The 10,716-nt window shown below is 41.4% G+C and overlaps 1 protein-coding gene across 1 annotated transcript; it reads left to right on the forward strand.

Annotated features, from left to right (window-relative positions):
• The first annotated feature begins 267 nt into the window (after window positions 1-267).
• LOC105023802 (tumor necrosis factor receptor superfamily member 14-like) lies at window positions 268-9,487 on the forward strand. Its single transcript, XM_034295890.1, has 9 exons — window positions 268-309; window positions 2,407-2,496; window positions 2,977-3,101; window positions 6,682-6,840; window positions 6,994-7,078; window positions 8,839-8,986; window positions 9,113-9,127; window positions 9,209-9,234; window positions 9,441-9,487. Coding segments are annotated over exons 3-9 (489 nt in total). The 5' UTR covers window positions 268-309; window positions 2,407-2,496; window positions 2,977-3,046; the 3' UTR covers window positions 9,442-9,487.
• The last annotated feature ends 1,229 nt before the right edge of the window (window positions 9,488-10,716 follow it).

Raw genomic sequence — 10,716 nt, forward strand, 5'->3', positions numbered from 1 at the left:
GTTGCACATTCAATCGTTTTTGAGCTATAAGGCAACAAGTATTCCATTTTCAGTCATTTGCATTGTCTGAATTTTGACCTTGGAACATGTTTCCATGACCAGATATTTTTAAATATGAACAAATATTAATTGTTGTCAATGTTTTGAGAGGTACACTATCTCAATCAATAAATTAAATGTAAGTCAATTTTGAAGTAATACGTTGTCATCTTTTTTTGGAAATTGTGATGACCCGGAAGTGTTTTTTTCACGTTGCTCATATGCCGGTGAAAATGGCGTGCTTTTCGTATGTACAGTATTTACTTCTTGGTAAGTTACAGTAATTACGTTTAACTGTGTAGTTTCCTAAATGGCTAGCTAACCTTAGGTTGTTAAGTGTAAAGCAACTAGCTAGTTAAATGTCCAACTTTCAGTTACAAAGGATGAAGTTAATATGAAGTTTTTGCATACTGGTTCTGTAAAGATTCACGTTCGTATAGAAGGGTCATGTGTAAACTTGATAGAAGTGGAATTGGGAGGATATATCTTTCAGCAGTGGTCGCCCCACCAGTGATTCCGTGGTTTGTCGTAGTACACTGCGTTCTGAGAGTTGTAACCAGTAGACTGTCAGAGACGAATGCTTGCAAACACATTACCAGTCGTTCAGTTGAGACTTCTGGAAATGGAACAGATTAAACCAGTTGGAGAGCAATGAATTATGTCATTTCATTTGCATAAGAGATCCCTACCCATCAAATTGGTATATTTGGGCAATATACAGGTGTGGGCATAAAATTAGAATATCATAAGTTGATTTATTTCAGTAATTCCATTCAAAAAGTGAAACTTGTATAATGTATACATTCATTCCACACAAATTTTGATGATTATAACTGACAACTAATAACCCCAAATTCAGTATCAGAAAATTAGAATATTACTTAAGACCAATACAAAAAGTATTTTTAGAAATGTTGGCCAGCTGAAAAGTATGAACATGAAAAATATGAGCATGTACAGCACTCAATACTTAGTTGTGGCTCCTTTTGCCTGAATTACTGCAGCAATGCGGCGTGGCATGGAGTCGATTAGTCTTTGGCACTGCTCAGGTGTTATGAGAGCCCAGGTTGCTATGATGGTGGCCTTCAGCTCTTCTGCATTGTTGGGTCTGGCATATCCCATCTTCCTCTTCACAATACCCCATAGATTTTCAATAGGGTTAAGGTCAGATGAGTTTGCTGGCCATTTAAGAACAGGGATACCATGGTCCTTAAACCAGGTACTGGTAGCTTTGGCACTGTGTGCAGGTGCTAAGTCCTGTTGGAAAATGAAATCTGCATCTCCATAAAGTTGGTCAGCAGCAGGAAGCATGAAGTGCTCCAAAACTTCCTGGTAGACGGCTGTGTTGACCTTGGACCTCAGAAAACACAGTGGACCAACACCAGCAGATGACATGGCACCCCAAACCATCACTGACTGTGGAAACGTTACACTGGACTTCAAGCAACGTGGATTTTGTGCCTCTCCTCTCTTCCTCCAGACTCTGGGAACTTGATTTCCAAAAGAAATGCAAAATGTACTTTCATCAGAGAACATAACTCCGCAGCAGTCTAGTCCTTTTTGTCTTTAGCCCAGGCGAGACGCTTCTGACGCTGTGTCTTGTTCAAGAGTGGCTTGACACAAGGAATGCGACAGCTGAAACCCATGTCTTGCATACGTCTGTGCGCGGTGGTTCTTGAAGCACTGACTCCAGCTGCAGTCCATTCTTTGTGAATCTCCTCCACGTTTTTGAATGGGTTTTATTTCACAATCCTCTCCAGGGTGCGGTTATCCCTATTGCTTGTACACTTTTCTACCACATCTTTTCATTCCCTTCGCCTCTCTATTAATGTGCTTGTACACAGAGCTCTGTGAACAGCCAGACTCTTTAGCAATTAACTTGTGTCTTGCCCTCCTTGCGCAAGGTGTCAATGGTCTTCTTTAGGACAGCTGTCAAGTCAGCAGTCTTCCCCATGATTGTGTAGCCTACAGAACTAGACTGAGAGACCATTTAAAGGCATTTGCAGGTGTTTTGAGTTAATTAACTGATTAGAGTGTGGCACCAGGTGTATTCAATATTGAACCTCTTCACAATATTCAAATTTTCAGAGATACTGAATTTGGGGTTTTCATTAGTTGTCAGTTATACTCATCAAAATTAAAAGAAATAAACACTTGAAATATATCAGTCTGTGTGGAATGAATGTATACATTGTACACGTTTCACTTTTTGAGTGGAATTACTGAAATAAATCAACTTTTTGATGATATTCCAATTTTATGACCAACACCTGTAGGAATTGTTCCTCAATGGATTGGCCAGTGATTCACAGTAGATTGTCAAGAGGGCACAGACTGGAACTTAACCTATGAATCTTTTTCTTTTAGGTTTTAATGTTGTGCTAGTATTTGGAATAAACTGTGGTCCAGCAGAGTACGAAGCAAGTGATGAACAGTGCTGCCCAATGTGTGATAAAGGTAACCTGCTAGTAATTGTTCCCATACACATTTGCACTATAATCCAGAATCTTGTCATACTGTGTATTGGGATAAATGCGGTTTGACTTCCTGATCCCTGGAGAGCAGAGTGTGAACCCTACAGGGGATAAAAAAATATATAAAATCTGTTTCTTGTGTGTTGCAAACAAGTTCACCATTGAGGCTTTATTCATTATTATTATTATTATTATTATTATTATTATTATATATATTTATATTTGCCACACCCATAAGAGGGGGTGCCCCAAAGCAAAACAGCTCACTGGTCAACCCTGGTAGGACAAAATCAACCATTCTGGACAACACTAATGTGGTCCAGCCTTGATTTAAAACAAAATAAAAGGACGGGGTTGTTCCGAGTTGCTGTACTGTCTCTTGCCATGCTCATTGGCGTTTTCCCAATATGCCCCCTTAAAGAACATGTTTGAGTCTGTTTTAATTTATTTTGCATATGAACAGGTTCGGTTGCATATCTTGTATCAAAGGGGACAACAGCACGTCTTGCATCCCCTGTGTCAGAGGGACCTTCATGAACGAGGCCAATAATCAAACCAAATGCTTTCCCTGCAGGCTCTGTGACCCAGGTACATTTTAATTTAGTCCATTATTAGGCTTTACTTCAAAACCCATCTGTTTTCTTTTTCCTTTTCAGGGTTGAGAGAAGTTGTATTGTTCTGACTTAGATTTTGCATCTCCTGACTTGGTTATGCATTCACCAATTGGAAAGTAGAATGTACGATAAAACACACCAGGGTCTTTATTCATAAAACATTATCTTACAACTAGGAGTACTCCCAAACAGCAGTAAATTTCCTAGCTAAGAGTTGCCTCTTAAAACCCATTCACAAAGCTGCTAAGACCAAGTTTTACTAAGGAATGGGAAGAAATCTTTAGCTAAGAGAATGGGTGCGGTTGACCCTGTTGCTATGAATGATGTCGTGTTCCACGAACAAGCTTACTATGCTCACAGTGATTGGTTGATAGGGGAGGGGTCTCTGTCAATGAAATCATTGTAGCAATACTGTAGAAGGATGTCATGTTGAAATATTCAAAGAAAAATATTCAAAGAAAAATGTAGGCCAAGTGTCACTGATTAAACATGAAACCAAGAATGATTAACTTACTAGTCAAGATATGTTACCTCTTACATGTCTGGCAGCTTGCAAATAAATGCGCATTCATCTTTTGATGGTCCAATAATTTGTACAATTGAATCCCATCTATAGCCCCAACTACTGTACACCAGTGGACCAGCTATGGCCACGAAGTAGGCTTTATTTCTTTGTAGTTAATGAACTTTGTGAGGAAACTCTCTGGTTTGTCGCATGATATGGAGTCTGGGGAGGGCATTCATTGTTTGATGTAATATTCTACTGACAGATGACTGAGATATACGTAGTTCATCTGTGCTGCATTTTCCCTGTGGCTTAGATTAGGTTCAACTTTATTGTCATTGAACAAGGAGACTACAACGAAATGCAGTTTGCGTCTAACCAGAAGTGCAAATAGAGAAAATTTAGTATTAAGTATATGTATGTACAGTGGAATGTATAGATGTGCAATTAATGCAAATACATTACAAATGAGAATTCTATATGTGCAGTGGAATATTTACAAATTTACAGGTATTATGTATAATGTATGCACAAGTGGGATAAATAGATGCGGGTATAAGTAGCAGTTCTCAATAGCATTCTGAATTTGCAATTGAGGCAAATTGAAGGAGTAGGGCGGCAATGGAAATGCAATGAGGTACTCAAGGTAGACGTGTATGTAACAATTGAAAATGCAAGTACAGTGGCAGTTCTAAATGTGCAATAAGGGCAAGTTTAAGGTGCAAGTCGGCATGTGTAAATTAAATACAGGAATAGCAGCAATGACACGTACCTGTAGACGACTGAAAACCTTATCATACTTGTAAGGCAGTGACAGTCCAGTAGTACAAAGCCTGGGTATAGTTAATGATGGGTCACAGGGTTACAGCAGAAAAACTGTTCTTGAGCCTGCTGGTGCGAGAATGGTGAGACCTGTACTGCCTGCCTGATGGGAGGTGGGCAAACTGTTTGTGGCATGGCTGTGAAGGGTCCCTGGTGACGCTGCGTGCCCTGCGCAGACACTGCTTGCGCTGGAGGTCTGCAATGGCTGGAAGATGGGTACCTGTAATATGCTGGGTGGTATTCACCAACTGTTGCAGGGCCTTCTGGTTGGCTGTGGAGCAACCACCAAACTACACTGTGGCGCAGTTAGTCGGAATGCTCTTTATTCTGCAGCAGTAGAAGTTCACAAGGATCTTGGAAGACAGGTGGGCCTTTTCAGCCTCCTCAAGAAGTACAGGTGCTGCCACACCTTTTTAACCCAGGCTGAGGTGTTGATGGACCAGGACAAGTCCTGGGAGAATTGGTCACCCAGGAATTTGAAGCTGGACACGCTCCACCTCAGTGCCATCAATGAGAACTGGGGTTTGACTGCAGCCTTTAGATTTCCTGTGATCCACAATGAGCTCCTTGGTTTTCTTTGCGTTGAGAGCCAGGTTGTTGTCAGTGCACCATGCCGCCAGGCGCAATGACTCATCATTGTCACTGATCAGGCCTACCACTGTGGTGTCTGCGAACTTGATGGAACTATGTACAGTAATGCAGTTGTTGGTGAAGAGGGAGTACAGGAGGGGGCTCAGCACACAGCCTTGTGGAACACCAGTGTTCAGGATCTGGGTGGAGGAGGGGAGGTTGTCTAACTTGACAAACTGGGGACTGTTGGTTAGGAAGTCCCAAGTCCAGTTACAGAGAGAAGGGCTGATCTCTAGGTCATGGAGTTTGTTGACCAGCCTAGAGGGGGAATGACCATCTATAAGAAGTCTATAAACCGCATTCTCACATAGGTGTTGGTTTTGTCCAGGTGGGTCAGGACCGAGTGTAAAGCTGTGTAGATGGCGTTGTCTGCAGACCTGTGCGACCGGTAGGCAAACTGGTTGGGATCCAGTGTTGAGGGGAGGCAGGACTTAAGGTGGGCCAGAACTAGTCTTTCGAAGCACACTCATGATCATTGGGGTGAGTGCAACAGTTCGGAAGTAATTCCGCCTAGACGCTGTCAACTTCTTCGGCACTGGCACAATGGTTGGGGTCTTAAAGCACGAAGGGACCACCGCCTGGACCAGTGACAGGTTGAAAATGTCAGTGAAGACCTCGGTCAGCTCACTAGCACATGCTCTGAGCACACGACTGAGGACGCCATCAGAACCAGCGGCCTTGCGTGCATTCACCCTGCCCAGTGCAGACAACACATCTTCGGTGGATAGGCTGAAGGGACGTCTGGGGGGGGGGGGGGCTTCAGCTTTAATGGCTGGCTCTTTGTTGTCCCTGTCGAAGCGAGCGTAGAACCTGTTTAACTAGTTGGTGAAGGAGATGTCGCTGGCTGTGATGGTTGGGTTCCTCGGCCGGTAGTCTGTGATGGCTTGGATGCCCTGCCACGTGTCAAGGATCAGAGTAGTTGTTAAAGTGCTCCTTGATCCGCAGCTGGTGGTCATATTTAGGCATCTTTATGCCCCTTTTCTGGTTGGCCCTGGATGAGCTGTAGGCCTCCGTATTGCCGGAGCTGAATGCAGCGTCACGTGCCTTTAGCAGTTGTGGGACCTCACTGTTCATCCAAGGCTTCAAGTAGCGTACAGTTGTCACAACTTTGATCTCTATTATTGGGTTGTTTCTGTTTGTTGTGACTTCATCAATGACTAGCGCTACTATGATCATATTACCCTCACGATTAAGGTGATACTGTGTTAAATGCTCCGTACCATTAAATGTCTCTAAAACATCGACCTGATTTACGAGGCAGATTGGCAGCAGCCCTTTTAGGATTGTCTGTGACTTGGTCTTATTGACTTAGTAGTCCTCTTGACTACTCCTACCTTTTCAGATATAGGAGCTGGTTTTAGCGCTAAAATACTCTTAGACTCAAAATTTAGGAGTCCTTAAATTAGGATTGACATGCCCATTGTTTTTAAGAGTTTCTCCTAAATCTGCAAATTAGGAGCTACTTTTAGCCTTACGATTCTTTTTGAATACAGTCCCTGAGCTGTTGTATTATTTTGTTGTTGACTACAATTGTGTAATCAGGTATGAGGGGCCTTCAAGTAGTTTGCTGAAATGAATCCACTTTTGTATTTTCCAGAACAAGGCCTGTTCACTCGGACAGAGTGTACAACCACCGAAAACACCATCTGTGATGTTCTAGATGGATTCTTCTGTCAAAGTTACTCCTCAAACTCGGAGTGCAACTTTGCAGCAAAACATAGACGCTGTTTCCCGGGCCAGAGGACCAAAGCACCTGGTAAGCAGAAAGTAATTGTCAAAACAGGACATTTATGATAAATAAAGCTTTGGGTTTTCGTTTGCTCCATTAAGTCAAATTGTGCAAGACCAAAAATATTATTGTTATGCTTTTTTAAAACAAACAGTTATCATAATTTGTTCTCCCCTTTAGGAACAAAGAGTGCAGATATGGTGTGTGAGGAGTGTCCACTGGGCTTTTACTCTCAACACGGGGTTAACTGCACGGCTTGGACGGAGTACGTTGTTCTTTGTGTACCAAAGATTCTTGTTTTTCGCTTTAATTTCGCATTCCTCAAATTATGTTTTTGGGGAAATAGAATATGCTTTGTCAAAGTAGACTCACTGCTCAGATTAGTCTGAATCTGACTCTCGTTAACTTTTCTTACTTGAGGTGGAATAGTGCTACCTCAAAAGGTTGATACAGAGAATGTGCCTTGGTAGGTGGCTGGTAAGACACCTCAATCAATCAATCAATCAATCAAATGTATGTGTCTGCAGAAAACACATGGACCGACAAACTGAAAACAATACAAGTCACTTAGTGTTGCGGCTGGTAAATATAAATTATGAATCCTGGCTGAACCTGTAGGTCAGGACATATTGCTGTCCTTCAAGCAACACAGGAACCAACCGGATTGAAAAGCATGTGCAACTTTGCTGGTTAGCAGCTAAACTGTAACGTTAGCTGCCATAGGTCTCACTCAAAGCTTATTGTTATTAGCCAGCAAATAACTACAACCACATCCACAAATATTGTAATTTAGACAAAAGATTAGTTGTCATAAAATCGTTATTGGTGTAAGTAAAACCTCTATAATCGAACAGCACGTTTGTGATATCTGCCTTGATAACTTGCGCAAGTAGCCGTGATCCAACTATGCTGCACGATTTAGACGTTTTTAGAAAAGAAAAGCTGCAATTTCAACATTTTCAAGCATTCCGAATTATAGCCACGTTAATAACGTTTGTAAGAAACCAAACTGTTTGTAACTCCGTCAAGGTTTCAGCGAGATAAGAGTATTTGTGTTAGTGCTGATCACTCACCTTACATCAGGTACCACAGAGCCCGACAGGAAGCCTGCCTGTGACAAGATGGCCACTGGTGATGCCGGAAGTGACTGCGCCATGAGACGTCTAGCCTTTAAATAAGTCAATCAATGGAAACACCTCTAATTCGGCATTTCTTCAATATAGTGGGGATAACAAGTATTTGATACACTGCCGATTTTGAAGGTTTTCCCACTTACAAAGCATGTAGAAGTCTGTAATTTTTATCATGGGTACTCTGCTACTGTGAGTGACGGAATCCAAAACAAAAAGTAATTAATTTGCATTTTATTGCATGACATAACTATTTGATACATCAGAAAAGCAATCAATCAATCAAAGTTATTTATAAAGCCCTTTCTACAACAGCAGTTGTCACAAAGTGCTTTACAGAGACACCCGGCCTTAAACCCCAAGGAGCAAACAACAGTAGTGTTGAATTTCAGTGGCTAGGAAAAACTCCATAAGGTCGAATTTTAGGAAGAAACCTAGAGAGGACCCAGGCTCAGAGGGGTGACCAGTCCTCTTCTGGCTGTGCCGGGTGAGATATTAAGAGTCCTCATTCTAGAGGGACACTATAGCTTAGTTCGTAGAGCACAGTGCCTACAACACAAGTACAGATGCACCAATTGTTGGGCCAATGGTTGGAATCAGATAACATTTGCTTAAAATAGGGGATTTCTGATTGGCTGATCTCCCTTTCTAATGACTGATTGGGAGAACCGATCAGAAACAAAACGGTTGAGTCGAAAATCAATAATAATTCAATGGCTTTTACATCAGTGCCCCTCATGAGGCCCCAGCTATGAATAAAGTTCTGGGCATCAAGTTTTGGTAAGTGGTACAATGATAAGCTGACCAAAACCTGACCATTATTTTCAGTGTGTTTTTTTTAGTTTTTTTTTTATCGTTGACCTTTCGAAGTGTTTTTATGTTCCTTGTTCTGCAGTTGTGCAGCAGCAGGACAAGTCAAGACTGAAGATGGGACCTCTACACAAGATGTTACCTGTGAAGTGCCTGCAAGGAGTCATATGGTTTTAATACCACCATTTGTGTTAACAACATTAGCTACACTTTTCTGTTTAACCTGGCAAGAGGTTAGCCCGCTGTCTATTTAACAATACTGCTTTCTTCAGTTTGTTGGTTTACTCTAAAATATGCTGCTAACAGTAATTTGTCTTGAACACTACTAATTATTTTAACTACTTTGTTCGTTTTTACAGTTAAACGTAAGAAAGGTCAGTCTTCATTTATTTTCAATAATACTTTTCTCACCATGTTGGTTTGCTTTCCATTTACTAATATAACTCCTCCCACAGAACTGTCAGAGAAACCTGGGGATGTGGTAGGTTATTTATATTCCTATTTATTTGGAATGTTTTAAAATAGTTTGGCAATGGTTTTCTATAACAACATTACACAAGCAAATCATTGACGGTTTTTACCTGAAAAGTTATTTTTAGTTATTCATTGTTAATAAATCATTCCATGTTGATATTCTTTAGTACCCATGCTATGCCTAGTATTCCTAACTGTTATCTTACATTTTAGATTCCTGTACAAGAAACTAATCATGAACCAGTCACCAGTTACTCCTGGTACGACATCTATTTGAATTCAATATTTCCGAGCATTCTAGTTAAACAATTCAGTTATACAGTTCAGATAAATTATTAACTTGTTTGCTTATTTATTTTTTTCCAGAGCGGAAACCGAGGAGCCATGGCATTTTTGTGGAAGTGCGGGACCGGGGGGGGGGGTGTAAGACGGGCTGAGACAGGGGGGTCCAGTGACACTGTGGCCCTATATGGGGAGGCCCCGGACTGAGCCCAACAGGCAGGAAATCAATCCATTCACATTGCCAGGCATCAAACAAAGGGACATTCACCAACTGCAACCACCTTCAATGAGGGCAGAGTATTGTCAGCAGAGTACAGCCCAACTGCACAAGTGCGCAACAGAGAGACAACAACAAGCCAGTGACTCTTCCCCCGAATGGCGTTGGAGGGAGGGCATCCCAGTGGCGATGAGAGCCCACCTGGCAAGACAGCAAGGGTGGACAGTATCAAGCCTTTCTGGTCACCTTCACACCCCTGAGCCAGACTACACTTAATCATAGACCATGCTGTAGAGATGAGCCTTTAGTAGACACTTGAAAGTTTGCATTTCTAACCTTAATTGCCAAATCATTCCACAGTAGTGGAGCTCTGTGAGAAGGCCCTGCCTCCAGCTGTTGGTTTAGAAAATCTAGGTACTTTTTCTAGGTAAAAGGCCTCAGTTTACAATACAAACCTATGCCGTTGCGTTCAAATACTAGTAAGTAATGTGTCTATAATGATGCTTACATTATATATCATATCCAAGTGTTAAGTCTGTAGTACATAGTGTTTGCATGCAGGTGCACAGCATAGTTTACTAACTAATACTGAACGGATGTTTTCTTTGTGGAACCATACTAACACCTATGAATACACATGTCTGAGAGTAATTGATTAAACACTGTTGAACTGGAACCCTTTGATTGCAGATCTTTCATTTAGATGTTTAAGGTCAACATCTATACAACCAGGCAAACATCCATTTACACTGGACAAAGCACGTTTTGGTTTCACAGGAAATTCCTGCTTTCTTACAAAACTTTCAAAGGCCCCAAACCATTCAGGTGAAGGATTGTATAAAAACCAGTTTACATTAATGTACTGTAAATGTTTTACTACATGCCTGTGTGGATATAATACTTTGTTTCTGTGTTTGACAATAGATATTACTAACAATGATTCCGGTGTTAAGACTTTTCTATTGTCGTTAGTTGCATTGTAAATCCATT

Source organism: Esox lucius, chromosome 12, assembly GCF_011004845.1.
Source record: "Esox lucius isolate fEsoLuc1 chromosome 12, fEsoLuc1.pri, whole genome shotgun sequence".
Lineage (NCBI taxonomy): Eukaryota > Metazoa > Chordata > Actinopteri > Esociformes > Esocidae > Esox > Esox lucius.